The sequence below is a fragment of the Sturnira hondurensis genome, unplaced genomic scaffold (assembly GCF_014824575.4).
Source record: "Sturnira hondurensis isolate 20B ecotype Veracruz unplaced genomic scaffold, ASM1482457v3 Scaffold0010448, whole genome shotgun sequence".
Classification (NCBI taxonomy): Eukaryota; Metazoa; Chordata; class Mammalia; order Chiroptera; family Phyllostomidae; genus Sturnira; species Sturnira hondurensis.
In genome coordinates this window covers 2560093-2581926 of record NW_028083079.1, presented here as the reverse complement: position 1 = coordinate 2581926, position 21834 = coordinate 2560093, and the positions used below count along the sequence as shown (strand labels likewise).

The 21834-nt window shown below is 47.0% G+C and overlaps 1 protein-coding gene across 1 annotated transcript in view; it reads right to left on the bottom strand.

The window, feature by feature from the left end:
* The window catches only part of PAPPA (pappalysin 1), a 224054-nt gene that overhangs the window by 98037 nt on the left and 104183 nt on the right, over positions 1 to 21834 (bottom strand). The window contains 1 exon segment of the mRNA XM_037059146.1: positions 19442 to 19533. Coding sequence (XP_036915041.1) covers positions 19442 to 19533 — 92 coding nt within the window.

The following is a 21834-nucleotide window of genomic DNA, read 5'->3' as shown; positions in this document are numbered from 1 at the left end:
GTCCTCATGAAGGCTAATTTCTTCCCTGCTTATGATTAAGACCTTAATGTATCTGTCTGTCTGCAGTCAGTGGAACCTGGGCAAGGAGGAGAGAGGTAGATATAGTTGGGTAAATAGGTACCTAAACAGATAGATAGTCGATATAAAGATAGATTGGTAGGGACAGAGTTAAAAAAGAGATAGGAGATAGAGCTACAGAGAAGGAGAAAAAGAGAGAGGAGGGGGAGGGAACCTGGGTTCTGCCTGAAGATTTTGCTGACAAAGTTATTCTGAGTCCCTCTTTTTGAATAACATCCTTCGGCTCTGCTATTCAGTTTCTCTTGTAGAATCCCAGGGGCCCTACAGCTCCATCTGCCAGTCTTTATCTGGGGACTTCTCTGTCCCTCTCTACTGTCATGCCGCACGCACTGAAGGGAACATGGTGAGGAATGGAATACAAATGTGTGGCCAGGAAAAACAAAGACAGTGGCAACAAAACAGAATAACAAAACTGGCCTTCCTGTTTTCATTACGTCCATTTACTTGGTGCTTCTGGAATGCTTTATGCTGGCAGCCAAGTGGGTGGAGTTGAAAAGAATCTAAAGTCCAACGAGCACCTTGCCATCTGCCTTCCATGTAGTAGCTAGGTAACACCGATGATAATACATCCCATTGGGAGGGGTACTGGGAAAACCTATCAGACTCTCAATAAGTATCAGCTGAATGAACAAATGACTAAAACTTGGCACCTCTGATGTATATAGTTGAAACACTTCACTCTTTGAATTTTTTTTTATTTTTTATTTTTTTCCACATTGGGTGTTAGAGCAAAAGGAAAGTCGTTGCGACACAAGTGGTGACTGGTGTACGGTGGGATTGCACTGGGCAGCTTGGTTTCTCCATCTCAGCCCACCTTCTCCTGGCATGAGGGAACTCAACTCAGTTCCCTTCCCTTTCGGGAGAAATTTGCTTTTTTAGAAATTTGCTCTATGCAGCCAGGAGTCTTTATTTTATTCAACAAGCCATCACTTGTTATTGCTTCAGGAACTTGCACATGCTTAGCTGGAATACTTTTTCCTTGGGTTTTCTCTCAGTCTTTTCCTTTTCATCATTCATGGCTCAGTTCAAACATTACTTCCTCAAAGAAGAACCCTGTCTACTTACACAGTAAGCACATATCCCATTCCCTGCCCCCCTCAGAAAGCAGTGTACCCTCATATTTTATTTCCTTCACAGTATTATGCACAGCCTACAAATAAATTTTTATTTATGATTGTTTCCTCTCCCAATATGACCTAGGTCTTATGGAAACATGTCTGAAAGGGCACCTCCTTCTTTAGGATCAAGAAAATTGCCTTGCCGTAATGGGACTGATGTTTACGAATAAATAAATAAATAAATAAATGCGTACAGCTCTTGGATTGGGAGTTATTTCTGGGCTGGCCTCTATTACACCCCTAAAGCTTAGGACAATGTTAATCTCACAGCAGTAAATCCCATACTCAGTGAAGAATGACTTGACAAAATTCTTTTGGAGTTTCAGGGCCTGCCATTCACTGTATTGAAGATGTCTTCAACCTGATTTGAATCTGTTTCAGCAGACTGTACTATAGAAATTTTTCAATGAAAATATTAATTAGAATGAGATCACATTGCAAATTCAAGTACATATTAGTGGGAAGAAATCCAATTCTATCTAAACCACCCCATAATATTTTTTCCTGTGAGACATTGTGACTCACCATCTGTCCTAAATATTGTTTTATTTTCTCTCTTAACCAAATTTGCAAAGAAATGAAATATCTAGCTTAAAATATGGTGCATACTAGACTGAAATTTAATAAAGAGATTTGATGATTTTATGAATTAGAACCCGAAAATACATTGATATCACCTTGAATTTAGTATAGTTATTTGAATGGCCTAAAAGATTGTAAGCAAAGATAGTGATCCTAATAAATGACAATAGATTCAATAGAAAAAAATGTTCAAAGCCCTGATAGGTTTTTAGCTGGGTCTCTCTTGGGCTCAGATACTGTCTCCTGATAGTGGGGAGGGGGTGAAATTCAGCACCATAATGAATTCTATAGTGGCCACAGAATAAGACAGGCGTTCTGAGCATGGACAGGATGGAGAGTAATACCTAGGATGAGAAAGCCTTTAAAAGAATGAGCAGGAAATAAAATGAGATTTGTCTTGGGTAATGTAAGCTAATAATAAAAACAATCTGAATCATTCGTATGCAGAAGAGCATACAAAAGTGACAATGAGAGTGATAAAAGATAGCAAACCACAGAGAGTCAGTGGTTTTAATATGATCTTACCCCTCAAATAAATGAATATGTAAATAGAGAGAGAGGGAGAGAGAGAGGGAGAGAAGGAAAGAAGAAGGAAGGAAGGAAGGAAGAAGGAAGGAGGAAGGAGGAAGGAGGAAGGAAGGAAGGGAGGGAAGAGAGAGAGAGAGAAAGAAAGAGAGAGAGAGAGAAAAAGAAAAGGGAGGGGAGGGGAAGGGAGGGGAGGGGAAGGGAGGGGAGGAAAGGGAAGGGAATTGCGCTGCAATTTCCCCTTCTGTAGACTGGGAGTTAAATCTGGTAGCTTTATGATCTCCTTCAATTAATTCACTCTAAACCATATTTGATTCTTGATATATTTTTCCCTTTAATCATTAAACTAGCTTTTCTTTTTTTCCCAGTCTGGAGATGTGAAAGCCTGATCAGCAAAATAAAGACAGAGAAGGGTGCAGATGGCACCATTCTGAAAAACATAGAACTTTATAGAACTATAAAGAAAAGTAAATGGAGTAAGGGGCAGGGAAACAAAATTTGCAGCTCAGCCCCGTCGCTAACTTACTCTTTGTTACTGGGCAACACACACCATCACCACTCTGGGCTCCATTGCTTTGTCTATTAAAAACATGACAAAATTACTTTTCCTACCCATTTTGGAAAGCAGCTGGAAGGATCAAGTGAAATAATGTTATGGAACAAACTCAAACACACTGTTGTTTTTCACATATTTTTATCACAGCTACAATCTAGAACTCATTTCCCAAATCATGAAATAGCTTTTTCAACTCACTGTTCAGTGTCAGCTCAACCCTCACCTGCCTGGTGAGACCTCTTCTAACCACACTGTTCTCACTGTTGTCTCCCTCTCCCCATCACTGGTCTATTTTATTTTTTTACATAGCATTATACTGCTCCTTCGAAAGTTTGTTTGAGCACTGCATTCTAAAATAAAATAACAGCTCCATGAGAGCTGACGCTGAGTCTGTTTTACTCACTACTACATTTCGATTCCAAGACATAGAAGATGGTCAGAAAACATTTGTTGAGTGAGTGAATAAATGAAGGTCTAGCGCCACAAGGGTTTTAGGAATTATCTGATGCTCATGCTTCACTTTGCAAATATCACAACTAAGATTCAGAAAGGGTTAAGTCACTCGTTGAATGCTGCACAGTCAATGACTATAGGGCAAAGGTTTTGGCTGACTACATGAGACTCATTTTATAAATATTGGAAATATGCAGTATCAAATAGGAATTGGTCCGTGTAAAATACATGCATGTGAGCTTAAAGAAAAACAGTGCCTTCAAGTAAGTCAGTGGATATGCATGTGTGTATCTATTCTTCAGTTCAGTAAAAACAAGCCGCCCGCCCTCCTGCTTAGACATCTGTTAAGTTTCCAGAGAAGAGAGACTTTTTGACAAATGGGTGCTACGTTAAGAGTAGCCAAGGAGCCCTGGCTGGTGTAGCTCAGTGGATTGAGCGCGGGCCTGCGAACCACACGATCGAGGTTCCATTCCCAGTCAGGGCACATGCCTGGGTTGCAGGCCAGTTCCCAGCAGGGGACTCACAAGAAGCAACCATACACTGATACTTCTCTCCTTCTCTCCTTCCCTTCCCCTCTAAAGATAAATAAAAAATATATATTAAAAAAAAAGAGTAGCCAAGGAATCCAGGATGAATCAGGGCACCATGTGAAAACCAAGCCAGTTGCCTGTCTGGCACGGCTGGTTGTGATTAAGGTGACGGCAGTGTGGCGGGTTCTCGAAAGGGTTCCTAATACAAGAAACTCGTGTCAAAATGGATCCTTCCCAACCCTGAGCTCTGATCAGCATGGCCCACCAGGAAGACTGTCTGTCCTCTTGGCACATAATTCAGGTAAGTCCAAAGGATGAGGCACTCAAGCCACAGTGTCCTCCCTCCATCTCCGCGTCGGTGGCACACGCTGCAATGCTCTGAAGAGCAGGAGTCCAGTCCCCAGACACGGCTGCACAGCACTCAGGCGAGTCTTCTTTGTCTCACGCAACGAATGGGCTGCTGTTCTGTCCTCGGGGGAGGATTTTATATTCATTTGAATCTATGTGCTCTTCGATGTGGGCTGTTAAACTGTATTTTGTTCTTACAGAAATGTGAGCCTATGTCTCTCTCTTCTCAGTAAGAAATGAAGAAGGGGAAGGAAGGAAAGCAGGAAGAAAAAGAGAAAGGAAGGGAAAAAAGGAGAAAGGAGGGAAAAATTGGTCCTAAATCTTAAGAGTTGACTTGGAACAGTAGATACCTATCAGAACCACTGTATTTTGATCAGAGATGATAAGGGTGACCATAACTATTCATAGTCAAAAAAATTTCTAAGGATTGTGGTCGCTCTCTAATCAGTTTGCACCAAACAGAGAAGGTATTTGCCCAAACAAGAGTATGAGATTACAGACTGCGTCACTGACTGTAGGTGACAGAACAGAGGTTAGAGTGTCCCCTTGTCCTGGAGATGGCTGGGCAGACCAATTCTAAGGCGCTGATGACCTTTGGGGCCCCAATGGGCACCATCGCGATGCAATGTCCACACGGGCATGGGGATGCTTAGCCTAAAGAAGAGAAGCTCAGAGAGGACATGGTACAAAACTCTTCTAACAAACTACCGTTGCTCTGAAAAATGGAATTGGTCTGAATAACGCAGAAGAGAAGAGTTCTTCATTCAGCATTTGTTGACAGAGGCTCAATGACAATGGGTCCCTGCCTGCCTCTGCAGCCTGCCCTTGCTTTCGCTGAGGCAGTTCAGTCTCAGCTCCAGACAGGCTGGAACTGTGTCCACCTCCGGGCCAGGCCGCCATATTCCCTCTCACCTCCCCATCTCTGCAGACGCTTCCCCCAAATTCCCAGCCCAGCTTTTCTTGAGAGGAGTCTCTGTTCATCTTTTATCCATAGTTTTAACCAGGCACTCCTCTGGAAAATCTCTCTGGCAATCCACCCCAAAAGGGCTAGCTGCACCTTTCTGTGTTTTCCCAAAGCATCATCTAATTCCCCTATTAAAATTATGGCTCCCGTGTAATAAGTATATCTTCTAAATGAATAACTGGATGATGTGGTCCATATTAGGCACCATGGGAAATGCTTTCAAATATGTCCTATCATTTCATCTTGCAAAAACTCTGTGGGTTTGGTGTTGTTATCCCCATTTGACAGACACAGAAAGTGATATTTAAAGAGGTTAATAAAGCCAAAATAAAATCCCCATCAGTTTGATTCCCAAATCCAGTCTCTTCCATCCACCCACGCTGCCTGTTCATACCTTTTGGGTGGAGATGTGGATACCGGGGGCTGGGGGTGGGGAATCTAATGAAACATCCGATCTGGTCCTCTCTGAGATGCCCTGCAGTGCTGTGGTACTTGGGGGTTCAGGGGTCTGATGGAGACGTGGTCACATCCCTGCTCTCCTCAAATCCGCTGGATGTCAGCGAGTGGCTCCCTTCATCTCTACCCAGTGGGCTCCTCGGCAAGCTGGGAGAGTAGTGACGGTCTCCCCAGATGTTAGGAGATGAAATGAGAAGCCGTGTAGAAAAGGCCTAGCTCAGTGCCTAGTGTGAACAAAGGTTCTGTAAAAGATCAGGCGTCTCCCTTTCCCTAAAGGAAGCCATCGGTCTCTGCTCCCCTGTGCCAGTTAAACCGCACAGGCTCGGTAACTTATGTTCCTGCAAAACGCTTTTCATTTTGTCAAAGTGGAATCCGAGTTTTTGTTGGCAAGTGATTGAACAGGCAGGGGCCCAGCCTCCAGGCCTACAGTCCATTAGAGCATCGACTAGGGGAGCTGGGGAACCTTGGGCTCAAGTACTCCCTTCAGAGGCAGTACTTACAAAACCATCAATTTCCTTAACAAAGAGCAGTGGCTTAAATGCCCCTTAAAGCAGTGTTATTTACACAGTTATCCACTTCCTTTTGAATTCTCTGCCTGGGGGGTGGCCTACCTGCCTTCCTTTCTAGCTAGTAGTTAATTAGGCTCTTCCCCCCAGAGGAAGCTGGCTGGGACCAGGACTTCATGTTGAAAGCAGCTGAATTTGGGGTTATCAGAGAGTTCTGTGGGGTGATTTAAGTAACAACCAGCATCATTGGTTCTACCCACCTCTTCTTCTAATGTTGTAAAACATTTGGACCATGTCAAAGAGTTGTGACCACAGTCAGCATTGAGAGAGAGGGGGACGTTACCATTCGAGCCGGTTTCCCCTTAACAGGAAGGTCAAATCAGACTAGAGTAGCCCCCACCCCACTTTGTGGCAGCATGGGGGTTTGAACACCAGCAGCCCAGCTCAGAAGCCTGTGAGCCTGTGCGTGAAACCAGCACCGTCAGCTGCCACCAGCCCTGGGGCACTGGTCTGAGATGACAGCTGAAGGGTGGAAAGGGCGTGATTCAAACCAAGGCTCCTCTGACTCTAAAGACCAACAAGGCTCAACTTTACTGTGTTGCCTGAAAAAATGGAAGGACATTACCCTTAAGAAACACCCCTTTAGAAATATAGCCTTCCTTCACTCATAGTCTGTATTTATTGAGCCACAAATTATTTACCAGGTCCTGGACAAAACCCCGGGAGTCAGATGACTTAGACTGGGTCTCAGCACGCCAGGAGCTCAGTCTAGTGAGAGGGGCGAGGAGGAAAATGACTGGCTCTGAGGTTCAACATGCTGCGGGAACACAGAGGAGGGGCCCGCCCCCGCCCCCAAGTCAATCTCACTCAGAACTGGAAGGCTTCCTTTAGGAGGTAACTGGGCTGAATCTCTGTGGAGGAGGAACTGGTGGGGATGCATCCCAGGAAGGGGAACTCGGGCAGCAGGGACAGCAAGCTCCAAGCAGGGTCATAGGTGTAAAGCCCAGAAGATTCTGAAGTGTAAGGTGCGCCTGCCTTGATCGGACCGCACCAGCCTCGGTGCCATAGTAAGGAATTTAGATTTATCTCCAGGGCAATGTGGAGCCACCTTACACTTTCCAAGGGAGAGAGACCCAGTGACACTGCATGTCATGAAGCTTGTTGTGACTCCACTGGAGGGGCAAGCAAAGATGGGGAACCATAGCCTGTTCAACTTCCCCTGCAATAATAGTCCGGGCAGGAGCTGAAATGGGGAAGTGAGCTCAGAGCAGCAAAGGTAGGGAGAGAGAGGAGAGACTGATTTGGGAGGGAAACGTTGTCCAAGTGAAGTGGAGAATGACAGAGACGGAAGAGTTAAGGATGTTTCCCAAGCTTCTCCTGTGTCTGGTGGGCTTAGTGGCGCCACCCATCGAGGTTGAGAAAAACAGGAGTTACAGCCGTCTGGGGGAGTGGGGAATGGTAAGTCTTGTGTCAGACTTCCTGCTCTGACTACCTGTGGGCATCCCGGAGACTAACTAGAAGAACAAGTCCAGAGAGGATGGGAAAGGCCCTGGACTGAACACAGGGGTTTGGGAACCTTGGGTTTTAAATGATGGGCTCAGGGAAAGAGCATGGGCCGGGAAGGGCCCATTATGGAATTCAGGAAAGGGCTCATACTGAAAGGATGGGCAGAGGAAGGTCTGTGTAGGGGTGGCCAGCCAGGAAGGGCAAGGAAAACTGGAAGAAGACAAGACTTCAGAGGTCCTGGGAGTTCAGAAGTTCAAGAAAGAGCCAGGTAAGTTGAAGGAGAAAAATATTGAAATACATGTATTGAATCATGCTATTTAATAGAATGCCTTTTATGGCTGTTTCCTCAATGTTTCTCAACTTTTTGCTTGTTCTCTTTCTGGAACAGGGAGTTCTCTGCTTGTGAATAATAACTACATTATTATTTTTCATAGCTACAAAATCAATATTTCTCAGTCACTTTCCAAAGGACAGGAATTGTCCCAAGTACCACAGATCTGCCATCCTCGGTGCCTGACATGGACGGATACATAAAAGGCACTCAATAAATGTGTGATGAATTCATAAATGAATGAAAGAATGTATCCTAGCTATCCTATGGAGTAAAGAACATCACTCACATTTCTCAGATGGAAAAAGGTGTTCGGGCAGCCAAGCCTGACCCCCGTGCTTCTGGGTCAGGTGCATAAGCTTCTCTCATTCCCTCCATTTAGGAGTTCTCTTGGCAAAATGCAGAAAGACAAATGGGAAAGTCAAGAGCTTCCAAACTCCCATTTAGCCTTCTCACTGGCAATGAGGCTGACCTTGAGTTATACAAGTGATTTTGGACTCCTGAACTGAAAGACCAGCTCTAGCCAGGACGTTTTACAGTCTTGCCAATGGCAGTTGAAAAGTTTAGTTAAATCTTATGGATAATTTGGACCAGGTTTCTGACTGGCGTTGAAAGCCATAATCGCACTGATTTATCTTCAGGTGGGTTGGCCAAGAGCACTTTGTGGGCCATTGAATAGCATCCACTTGGGGGGAAGATGGACCTTACAACACTGCTCCTAGCATGTGCGCCATCCTGGACCTTCACAGCAGCAGAGCACAGCCCTGGGTCCTGCTGAGCCCAGCCGTCCAGGAAGCCAACCCTCCACCAGGGGCATTCCCACTCCGTCCTTTGCCCCCCTCACGCCAATCCCTGCATATCCTTAGTGACCACTGTCCTCCGAAGTCCTCCAATGAAGGGCTTCTGCTCCTGCTCATCTCCCCCACCTGCACCCTGCCTAGCATGGAGCTCTGCACAGCACGCGCTTCATACAGACACCTAGTCTGAAACTGGCCTCAGCTATCTTTGCAGGACCCCATCGCTGCGCGTGAAGGACAGAGAAGGCAATGCTAGTGCTTGTGAGCGGGGCTGCAGATGCCGGGCATGGCCTCTTTTAGGTCCCAGTCTGGCAAATTAAAATGGAAAAACCTTAAAAGTTATTGTAATTTCAGGTTTGCTTTATCTTAATTTCTCCTTGGTAGTTAATCGGTAGTGGCCAAGAAAAAGTCCAGTTTGGTTTCTTCCTCTGTTAAGTAGTTAATGATCTGTAAACAAACACTTCAGACAGTGTTTCTTAAAGAGACCCTGGGATCTTTTTGTTCTGTGGAAGTTCCTTTGGCAGGGACCATTGTTTCCCCTTCCCATTCTCTGTTTGCTGGTAGGCTATTCAGCTCTGGAGAGTACACTTCAAAACAGATGAGATAACCTTAATGATCAAGAGGCAGCATCAATTAGTAGTTCAGCCCAAGGGCTTAAGAGCCAGATGTCAGAGCCAGAATTCCTTACTGGGAACCTTGAGTTAAATTACTTAACATCTCTGTGCTTTTTCCTTACCTATAAAGCTACAAAAATGTTAAAACTAACCTCATAGGGTCAATGCAATTAAGCAAAGGAGTTAGTAGGAAAAAAGGATCTAATTAATTAAGAACAAGCTATTTCTACTATTCTGATTCTTGTTTGGGCAGATGAGGTGGAAGACGGGTGGAAATTGACATGCAGACTCCAGCACTCGCTCTGAAGGTCTGCTATTTTGGAGGAGAACACCAGCTTGGGGGTCAGGCAGCTCTTAGTCCAAACCCCAGCTCCGCCAGGTAACAGTCACCTGCTTTGAACAAGTCATTTCACCTGTTCGAGCCTCAGTTTCTCCTCGTGTAAAAGGTGCGTAGCAAGCACCTTCCTGCAGTCTTGTGAAGGTCAGGAGAAGCCAGTCAAGTGGCCGTGGGCCCAGCATGGGATGTGGCAGTCCCCAAGGTTTCTTTCCTCTTGTGGTTTCCCAGCTCCCTAAATATTTACTGAATGGAGGCCACTTTCTCAAAAGTCACTTCAACACGTGGGGGCTCCCTTGTGTCATCCAGAAAGTGGTGACACTCATGCCTGGTTGCCAGGGTTGCTATGAGCGCGAAAAGAGACAACGCAGCGGGTTCTCCAAAAATATGAATGCGCTCTCTTCTACGTCCCAGAGAGGGTCCAGGGCGCTGCTCAGGCTCTAGGTGCTAGGCTGCTTAGGCTCCTCTGGCTCCTCTTTTCTGCCGCAAAGTGTCATTTGGTTCAGTATACCACATAGTGACTGCCTGGAGCTAGATGCTGGGGTCACAAGGATGGACAGGATGACATCTTCCCTCAAGGTTGAGGGAAGCTGATGTGCAAACAGAACCTGTGGGAGCCAACACCACAATGGCTGTGCTGCCCTAGGCTCAGGAGTGAGATGGGTCACCTCTGTCTCTCATCTGCCCTGACCACTCCCTAACTGGACATTCTTTCATCCACCTAGACACTCACACATCTTTACCAGCAGCTGCTTAGCAACTTTTTCTTTCCAGGGGCAGATGGTAAATACTCTGACTTTGTGGGGGTCATACAAGATCTTTGTTGGAACTGTTCACCTCTGTCTTTATAGTGGCCCACATCTAAATTAAGGGATATAGTTCTCTTTTGATCAAACTTCATCTACCCAAACAGCCTGGGTTTGGCCAGGACAGTAGCTCTCTGCTCCCTGGTCTGTGCAAATGTGCACTTGGCTACTATGCCTAGTGCAGGGCTTGGCATTAAGTGCAGAACGCACGTGGAAACGTCCCGTTCTTTTCCTTCCATGCCACCAACAAGCCTCACCATGGTCTTCGAGGGCCTGAAGGATCGCAGCCTGCAGGGCTCTGGCCTCTTCTCTCTCTCTCCTGCACTACCCACCAGCCATGCTGACTTTCTTTGACCTCTTCAAAGGCCCTTTCCCGCCTGGAGGACTTAATGGTCTGAACTTCCTGCAGTCCTCACTGCGTCACCCTGCTCCACCTCACCCTGATTTGTCCACTTCCTATTCAGCCTTCCAGCCTCAGGTTAAATGTCACGTCTTCAAGGAGGCCTCTCCTGACCCCTCAGTGTAAAGGAGGGCCTTCACTTCTACACCTCCAAGTAGTTCCACTTAGTGGCATCTCAACAAGTGCTTTTCAGTAATTACTAGTGTCATTTCCCAGGTCTCCCTGGCCCTTCTTGTTCACCGCTGTTTTCTTTGCAGCTAGCACAGTGTTCGGCACACAGCAGGCATCCATACAGGTGTGAATGGGTGAGGTGTGATGTGACCCAGCAGCCAATGTGCACCATCTCCTCTCTGGTTCTGACTGTGTATGTCATAGCACCAGCTGGATTTGTTCTGTAAGCTAGAGCAGTGGGGTTCCAGCCTGACTGCCTATCCATCATCTTACTTTAAAGCATACTACTTTTCTCCAAAAAAGAAGAGGATACAATTAGGTCTATATCCCTCACTTGCTTAACATTTCAATTTCCCTCGGGGCACATTCCCTTCAAGTGGAGATCACACTCATGAATATTAAACGTCTCTTCCAACCCAACATGGTCCCCAAGAAAGAGCAGAGGGCCAGGGGCTAGGAAAAGGCCTCCAGACACCTGGCCCAGTGAGGCACAGGCATGGGCAGGCATGTTTCTGGTCACTTTGAATGCCACAAAGAAGCCCTTGTTCTTGGCTCCCCAGATTCACCTGCTTTGGGCTGGGGCTGCCTTTCAAAGTCACACATCAAAGCCTGGTCCTGATTCCTCGAGTTCAGGCGAGCTCCAAGTCCTTCTGAGGCTGACCCCTCCCTGAGAGTCAGGAAGCCCGCCTGGGCTGAAGGCTGGAATTGCTCCCTTCTGGTGTCAGAGGCCCTCCTGTTTCTTTTCATTCCAGCCTGGCCTCTCTGTGGGGTAGGCCTCCCGGGTTTCCAAAGGAGGTGGTAAGCCGTGGTCAGAGGCGGGATGGCAAGCTTGATGCTAACGGGGGCTGACTCTAGGGTGTTTGAATGCATCCACCAGACCTCCCAGTAGAGGACTTCAGATCTTTGGTCCTGCCCCGCATGGCAGCCTTCCACCCCATCGCCTCTTTTTCCTGCGCCTTTGTCCCCTCGGTGACCCCCTTTGACCCTCTGGGTTAAAGGAATTCCTTTCTCCTCCCCAAGTCCTCATTTCTTTTAAAATGCACAGTTAAAGAACAATAATGATCTGGGATTTAAATTCTAGAAGTCAGAGCTGAAAGGGCCTCAGGAGCTTATCTAGTTCACCCCCATCCCTTTATATTTGGGGGAACGGAGATCAAGGGGTCTCAGTCACATTGCATAAGGTACAACCACATTTTAATGTCAGGTTCCAGTTCAGGACCGTTTTTTGCCAGGGATGGAGTGGCGCCTTGACTCACAGTTGAGATGGGGGATTCCAACGGGGAAGGGGAAGTGGAGTTAACTCCCATTTTTGAGTGTTCACTAACACTCTATAGGCGTATTTCGTTCTAATTCCGTCCATTTTTCAGAAGAGAAGATTGGCACACATACTTAAGAGGACCTAAGAAGTCACCATAGACATAGCACAACCAACAGACACTTGGGTTCCTCTGTCTCTACCTGCCACATTGCCATTAAATACCAACCTCCCCTTACGCTAAAAAAACAATATGGCTACTGTCAAAGGCGGGTGAGCTGTTAAAAATGAAAACACAGCCCAAAACACAGAAGGGCCTTATGTTGGGGGCATGGGCCTTATGCAGTGGAACATTTATGGGGTGATAATAACCAAAGTTGTCATTTTCATGACTCATGAAAAAGGCACAGGAAAGACACCTGCATTCACTTTCGCTTCCTGCTGTGAGTCCACGGCACCAAAGCAGAACTAGTGAAATAGAGGCTTTTGAGTGCCTTTGGCAGGGGGCGGGGAAGAGAATGTTCCTGTAGATATTGGCATGGTCTTTGGAGGCAGGCAGCCCAGGTTTGCAGCCTCCTTCTCTGACTCCATGGGCTGTAGTGCTTAAGGCAATTCACTCAATCTCTCAGTGCCTCAGTTTTCTCATGAGTAAAATGGGTGTTATTATTCAGAGATGCCGGGAGGAGGAACAAAATCATTTGGAAAAAGGATTCTCAGAACAGAGGCTGGTACAACTGGGTACCTCCTAAATGAAACAACTTCACGGTTAAGCATGCAGACTCTGCCTCGGTACCGTGAGTCTCGCCTCTGCTGTTTCCGCCTGTGTGACCTTGGACAAGTTGCTTAACCTCTCTGAACCTCAATTTCTGTCTTTCATGAAACTGGGATAATAATATTATCTATCTCATAGGGTTCCTGGGAGGACTGATACAACTTAATTAATTATGTCAATAACATTACAGCAGCAGTAGCAAACGCATATGTAACACCAGGTGCCACTGTCTTAAAATGCTTTACCTATACAACCTCGTTTCATTCTCAAAACAACTGTAAGAAGTAGGAACTCTTCCTAACCCATTTTACTGATGGAAAAACCTGAGGCACAGATAAAAAGTGTTCGGGCCAGGCTCTTCACCCAGAATCCACATGGGTGAAGACCCATATCCATTTTAACCCATCATTAGTCATTATGCCATAGGTCACATGCCAGTGCTAAACAGGCCACCTCTCCCAGCTGACAGGTATCACCACAATCACCCTCATCACCACCACCACCACGCCTGTCACTAATTTCTCTCTTTTCTTCTTTTAAACGCCTGCCTTTCATCCAAGAAAGCTTTATTTCAAGAAGGCATTTGGGTGAAAGTTACTATGCCTTCCACAGAGCCAGGGAAGGGGGGCAGTGCCTGAAGGAGGAATATAGGCGGCCAGAAGTTTTATTTTGTTCTTTCTAAATTTTTCACTGTTTTCTAAGGTGAGAGGTGGGTCATCTATTACAGTTTCACGTTGCTAGAAAGATAAATAATAATAACCGCGACTCCCAGCAGAGCCCATTCCGCCCTCCTCCCTCCACCAGATACTGTTTTCCTTTCTAGTCACTGTTGTTCTACAATCTCATCAGAACATCCACCAAGAAGATGTGGCGATTCATCTTCTTGTTTTCCTTCCTGCTCTTGGCTCAGAGCAGGCCGGGGCAGCCTGACAGAGGGGCCACAAGGCTGGGTGACCCCCGCCCCTCCCAGTGACTGCTGGGGAGGCGCACTGATCCCTCCTCCTCCCCCTTATCTGCCTCACAGATAATTGAGTTATTGGCCCTGGCTGGTGCTCTGTGGGGACCAGAGACAAAGCCAGGCTAATGGCAGGGAATGTGCAGGGAGCAAGAGAAAGAGGCACACAGGGAATATGTAAGTCTGGGCAAGAGAACGTGGGGGTCCCTTTGTTTTGTTTTCTTAACTATATATCAGCATAAGCAGAATGGGAACCGCCCCCCCCCCAAGCCTTTAAATAGGTGCTTGACAAATTGAGGCTCCCTGTGTCAGAGGAAAGGAAGCCTCAGAGCCCTTGGTCCAGCCGCTCTCATTTCACAAAGGAAGAAACTGAGGTTCTGAGATGCTAAAGTGCTGCCCGGGATTCCAAGTCTCCGTGGGGACCTGGACCCAGCTGCCCTGGAGGCCAGGCCAGGAGTGCAAATAAAAACAGAGCGTGAGGGGGTCTGCCACCAGCACAGGGCCCATCACGGATTAAATGTCATTGCAGAAGGCGGCACGGCTCCAGCAACGGCTCAAGATATATGACTAAGTGTAACCCCTTCCGGTGATGCTTCCCACCTTGTCTGACTAATTTGACCATTCCCTTCCCTCCTTCAGCTGTTATCTGCAGCCTGTCTGTAGTTTATGACTCAGTGCTTTGGAAACAGAATTCCCAACGCTGCCGAACAATGCCTCCAGCCAGCGCCTGTGGGGGGGCGGGTGGTGGTGGTTATCGTGTACTGATACCACATTTTTTAACTGAAACCTCAGGCCTGGTGTGTGTTATATTTTGAAAAAGAAGGTGGGAGGGACAAGACAATTTCCACATTCCGGGGAAGTAGCACGCATTGCCTAAAAGGTCTTGTGGGTGGTGTTTCTTTTAACAAGCAACTTATTATGTGGGGGGGGTGGGATGAGGGTGGGAAAGTGGGGAAGGGAAGTCCCAGGCTGTTGCATAATAACACATTGGCACCTTGGGAATACTTCCGGATGTGTGGGCTTCTGAAAAGTGAATGGAAATGCCACCATAAATCTGTCACCCTCCTCACACGGGGGTGGGGGGCGGGTACCAAACCTAGGGAAAACAGCATTAGCCCTACTAAATGGTTGTGACAAAAAATAAAGAAGAAGGGAGGGAAGGGAGAGAAAGGAAGGGAAGAAGGAAGGAAGGAAGGAAGGAAGGAGGGAAGGAGGAAAGGGAGGGAGAAAGGGAGGAACTCAGATGAGAGGCAGAGTGGCTGAGTAGAAAAAGCAAGAACTCTCCATTTTCGCCTGGAGATAAGATCATACCTCTACGAGCTGTATGACCTTGGGCAAAAGTTAAGACATCACGGTGGGTCTCAGACCCCTCACATGGATACTAGAGACCTCACATAGACTCACATTATACAAAGGTGCACGACACAGGACATACCACCTACTGGGTACCCACAAGTGGCTGTTGCTGATACTCATCCCGCCGCGCACACACACTCGTCCCCGCCAAACACACTGGGAAAAGTAGTAGTTAATGTGTATCGAGCACGTCCAACTTGCTAAGAATGGGGCTCAACTCGTCGTATCTTAGGATAACAATTTTCGGTCGGGATTCTAAGTGACAATCAACAGAAACCAGCGTTGGCTAACTTAAGCAAAACAAGCAAACAGACAAACTCTATTCAGAGAACACTGGATACTTATGGAAGACTCTCTGGGAGGGCCAGAGAGCCAGTTGCACGCGCCAAAGCCCAAGTCCAAGCCGAAGATTAGGTCTGACGACTGATCTTGTGAAGGTATCTCAGCGCTGTGCGGCACACAGAACCTTCGGCACTGATGCTGGATGCTCCCATTGGTGCTTTGGAAATGCACGGGCTGTGGCCACTCCAACCATCTTCATCAAAAAGGGTTCTGCAGGGTCCCTATGCCTTCTGATTCAATACCTTGGGTTGGTGTGTCAGGTTGGGGGTCAGAGGAAGGGTGCAGGTCTTGTGCCCACACCCAGCTACAGGGGAGGGACCGGGAAAGGGAAGAGGGCTGGGTTTTCAACTCCCTTCCTGGAGACTGGGCTCTGCCTCGTTATTATTGTAACAAGGAGAGCTCTTTCCTAGAGGGAAGGGATTCAAAAAGTAAGTATCCCAAAACACGGACAAATAACTTCCACAATTGAGTCCCAAGACTTTTACCATTTTCCGGATGAGGACACTGAAGCTTAGCAGAGGTCACATGTCTAAACCACGCTAGGAACCCAGGTCAATCTCACTTAAGCCAGTCTCTTGGCCATCATCTTGACACTGTCTTGACAGATGCAATGACGAGGACGATGTCTGCCTCGGCAAAGCCTCCCACACTCCAGTCCCATTTCTCTGACTCATTAAGGCTGGATCTCTGGGGAGCCAGAGATTCATGTCTACTCTTCAGCTGTTTTTCTGAGAGGAACATGGTTTTCTAGACTCCCAGCCCCGCAGCCTGTCCTTGGACTGGTGTTCCTGAGAGCTGAGAATGCTGGGTAGACTCCTCTCTCCCTGGAACACCTAGGGGTTCTGTGAGTTTCTACAATGGAACTGTAAATGGCGAGGGCAGGGGGCACAGTGGAGGCTTTTCCTCAAGCACAAGCCACAAGCAACACATGGGGTTAACAGAGAACCCTCCCTGGACTCCGGTCACACTGGAGTCATTGCCGGTTTTGTCTGCTGTTCCATTCCTTTACTCCATGCATCATTCGGTAGCAATATGTTCCTGGTTCATCCGGATGCCCTACAAGACCAAGAGCTGTCTCTTTAAGCAGTTTACCACCGTGGGCTCTGGAGGCAGGCTCTCTGGGTTCAAGTCCCCAGTTCTACCATTTAACTGCCTCTCCTCATTCACCTCCCTGTGCCTCAACGTCCCCTTTTGTAAAAGAGTTATGAGAGTAAGAGTTTATAAATACACTTGATACATAACAGGTGTATCAGCGTATGTTATTATCAGCAGCAGAACACATAGAATCCAGCAGAGAACGACAATATATAAAGTGCATCTGTTAGGGTCCAAGTCTCATTCTCTTAACAACTCCCTCATCTCCACTCCTTTCCTCTGAAACATTTTCATTAGCACAGTTTGCAAATCACTGATCTAGTTCACAGCTATTACCTTGGCCACGGTATAGGCGGGGAAGTGAGATGCTAGGAGGTTAGGCAAGTGGGGCAGGACTCATTGTCCGGTGCTATTTCTAACAGAGGCTCCCAGGCCCCACCGCTGTATGCTTAACGTTCTATTCTCTTTCTAAGAAAGGATGAACTGTGCTAGAATTTCCACTTCCTCTCTGCACCAGGCTACAACCACCAAGAGCATCAAAGCCCCCAAATCCATAGACTGGGGCTCAGCAAGGGTGGTCTGTAAAGGGCCAGATAGTAACTATGTGTTAGGCTCCGTGGCCTGAAGGTCTCTGTTGCGACCACTGCACTCTGTTGTTAGAGCAGAAAAGTACAGCAGATGATCGGTAAAGGAAGGGTGTGCTGTGTTCCAGGACATCGTTACAAACACAAGCAGAAGGCCAGTCCTGGCTCATGAACAGTAGTTTGCAGAGCCTGTTTATGGACAACAAGCTAAGGGGCTACCTTATTTTCCTTTCCTGCTCTATAGTGCTAACACAACACATAACGTGGATGCCAGACCCCGAGCATCTCTTTTAGGTGCCGTGCCCTACCTTTCCCCAATCCTGCCTTTCTCCCAGAAGCACTTGAGTGCCACCCTGGTGCAAATACAACAGGTAGATACTCTCCAGGGTGTCATGAGGATGACAGCAAAGGCGGGGATTTGGTTCAGGTAGAGCTTGTGACTATGAGAAATAGTAAGTAAGTACACACCTTGGAAACCATACAACAGCAGTGCAGGTAAGGCTCTTAGAGACCACCTCATTCAGTCCTTTCAAGTTACAGGGGGTAAACTGAGGCCCAGGCTAGGGACGTGATTTGCCCAGCTTCATATGGCCAGTTCTCACCACAGCTGGGACTGAAGCCTGGTTTTCTTAATTTTGGTCCAAGGCTCTTTCCATCACACCACGAGGCTAACATCAAGCTTCCATCATGGACCATCCATATAGAAGGAATCAGTGGAGTAGACAGAAAAAACAAACCACCTCCTGCCATTTAAAAACCCAAGGCCTTGCCCAGAAACCCTCCTACCCTCCCTCCCTCCACATCTTTCATTTCTTCTAGCCACAGAAAGTAGTGGGGTATTTCTGTGTGTTGTTCAGCCCCTACTTGGTGCCAAGGCCAGAGTAGGTGCTCAGAAAATGTGTTTAGGAGGTAATACAAGAGAAATAATACGTGGAAAAGACCTTACGGAGCTCACCATTTACCAGGAGACGGTGTAAAATCACCTCTGTAATGCACTGCAAATGTGAAGACCCCATGACATTTCCTCCCCTTTAGTCCTAGAAAATTGCCTTTCAGTGAGAAAGCTTCCCAGCCATGTTTTCATTCCCTCCGCAGCTGCCCCCTCCCCTCTTCAGATAGAGCACCTCTGTCTTTTGTACTTGCAAATGATTTGTGATTAGTTTTCACCTCCAGCCCAGGGGATTAGCCAGGGGACCTTTGATCTTCAGGTATCGATTTGCATCTTAAAGGAAGTATGATCTCATCTGGGCCAGCTCAAAATTCCATCCCTGCCCCCCAACCCCTGCCTGTGTACCGGCCCCCCGGGCTGGCCGGGGCCTCCCAAGTGGGGCTGAAACAGCAAGATCAGCCGGACTCCAAGAGAAGGCAGAGGGAAGGTGGGAAAGGGACGTTTGCTTTCTAAACACAGGCTGGTCTGCTTGCTGGTTTCCCTTCCAGGAGTCAGAGAAACTGCCCAAGGCCGTGAGTGTGCAGAGGGGACCGTGGCGGTCCCTGGATCCTGGGAGGGGGTATAGCCAAACAAACTGAGCACATGCTTGCGGATCAGACAAAATGAGGTTCAAGCCCTGGTCTGTCTTGAACCTCTTCTAACCTAACCTGTGCGACTCTGGGCAACTTTTATCATCGCTCTGGCTTTTGATTTTTTCCCCATCTGTAAAGTTAGAATGAAAGCCTCAAAAACCTATCCTAATAATCATCCTGGACAGTTGATGTGAAGAAAAGCAATAATGTGTGGAAGGCAAAGTTAGATCACAAAAGGGGTGCCAGTCATCCCCGTCATCTCTGAGAGCATCAGCTACTGAGGGAAGGGAAGCGTCTGCCCGTAGCTTGTTTTCATTTCCCTGTTCCCTGGTGCCTGAAACTGGGACTGGCTCATAGGCGGCACTCAATACACATTTGTACGATTAAGGAGTGAATCATCATTGAGTTGTAACTGTTCGCCGCTGTGAGTGTAACTGGCCACTGTCCACTTCTCCAGCCAGGTGCAGGGAAATGACCAAGACTTACCGATGCAATTGAAGGAAACTTCCTGGCGGCAGAAAAGGGAGCAGCCATCGCCATTGATCTTATTCATGTCATCACACTCTTCACCTTGGCTTCTGTAGAACAGGTATAGAAGAGAAAGGTATTACATCAGTGTCAAAATGACCTCTGCACATGGAGACATTCCCCACCCCCCCAGCCATGAACTTTTCCATGAGGCTTCAGGCTTGTCCCTTCCCATGTGTGAGTCCCTGTTTCTTCATCATCAAAATGAGATGTCTAAACGGTGTAAATTCATAAGATCCTACTACGCTTGTCTTATTTTATTTTTTTTTTTCTGAGGATAAATAGAATTTCCCCTTCAAACTCATCCTCTGAGTTCTTGTCAGTCACGTTAGAAATGGGTGGATGAGTGAATAAATGAATGAAGAGGCTTCGCCTCATGGTGTCTGGAAAATGTCACGCTGTTTTAGGATGGTCAGTTTAAGACACTTTGGATGTTTCTAAAATATAAATTGCTCTTTTTCACTGTGCCCTGTTTCTAGCCTCTCCCTTTCTCCCTGCTGCCCTTGAAGGTCGAGATAGGTCCCCAGTCACATGCTCAGGTCTGGTCTTCCTCTCGTCAGGAAGTTTCGCCTTCTCCATGGGGTCTGTCATTTCCTGGTGTCAAGAATGCCCAGGCTGTGGAACTGGGCTTCTAGAAAATAAAAATGCCTCCTCCTGTCTATTTTAGGAATGACTGTCATCACCTAGGGATGATTCTGCAGAGGTTAGGATGGGAAGAAAGTGAGCAATGCTCTCTGCATTGGACCTAAGAGAAGGAGGAACAATAAATGAAAAATTGGATGAACTGCTGCTTTAAAAAAAAAAAAAATCTCATCCTTTGAGAAGCAGAAAACCTGCAATTTGGTCCCACGTTCCAAACCAGCTGAGTGATCTCCAGCAAGCCACTGGATCTGTCTGGTCTTTCTATCTTTGACAGTTCCAATCAATTAAAATTAAACATCATTTAGAATGCCATTGTCTCAGTCACAGCAGCCCTATGTCAAGTCCTCGGCAGTTTGGATGGAGCCGGTGACTACTGCGTTGGACAGCACAGAATATATGTCCATCGTTGCAGAAAAACTCACTGGGAAGGGCTACTCTGGATGCTGATCTTCAGTTTTCTCACAGGTTAAAATGGGGATAATCATACCTACTCCTTAGAGTGGGTGCAAGAACGGAACGTAACTTCATGTGACTTGCATGGTGTGTGTCACGTAGTAGATGCTCAGGGAATCCCAGTCCCCATTCCCACTGTGTCCTGGGAGGTCTCTGCAGAGTGTGTGGCAGCTGTCCCTCCCCCCCACAAAGGCCAGCTGGGACCTGTCACTGCATGGAAGAGGCCTCAGACTTTTCCTTTCACCCTGGCAATTAACACTGGGACATGTTTGTTGCTTTTAAGAGGTGTCAGAGTAGCAGGATGGTGTCTTGCCATCAATCCTTAAGATGGCTAGGACAGCGCCTTGATCTCTGAAGAGCCAGCCAAGTTCTCTCCTGTCTGTAAACCCACAAGCAAAGAAGTCCAAATTCCAAGCTGGGCCCTGATTTCAATCTCGGCCAGTGAATCTTACACATTGCATATTGGTGATGGCCTTGTGCTTCTTAGCTATTTCATGGGTTATCTGGGGAGAGTTGTGTTTTTTTTTTTTAAACCTGGGCTGGGTTCCCTAAGCCACAAAGAATACTTCTAACCAGCCTTGCCTCACCACCCAAACAGTATGTTCTATTGGTTTAAGCATAAAATTAGGGTCACCACAAATATCTTCTAGGCATGAGAGATCTATCATTAGATAGAGAGGTTCTGAAAAACCTTCTTTGACCCCACAGGCTGGAGTGGGTGGCCATCTTCTCTGTGACCAGGCTCAATCTGTCACAGCACTGGTCAAACTGTCTGCCTTTGTCCGTTACTTGAGAACCCCCTGGACTAGGCTTCAAGATGCCAAAGGAAGTAACAGAGTCTTTGTCATCCTAGCGCCCCAGTGCTGGCACAGTGTCTGGGACATAGCCAAATGCATGTAGCTACTCTTTCACTTGTTCGTTTTGCATGGTTGTTGGTCAGACAGCAAGGCAATGGTGAATTCAGATGAAAACCTGGACCCTGACTTCACATCTTCTTTCTGCTCCTCACTGGGTCTGTAAGAAAAGCACTATAACCTTTGTGTCAGTTAGACCTATCTCCTATGGTTGTTGGCAGACCCAAGAAGATGACCATGGAGCAGAGTCCCCCATGCACAGTAAAGGCTCAAATAATATTTATAAAGATTGCTATCATTGTCATAATATTCATCCCAGGTTTTCATCCATTCGGGGCCTCATGAATACTGGGTCTATCTGTATGTCTTCTTACATTCCCTTATACGCATACATGTATAAGA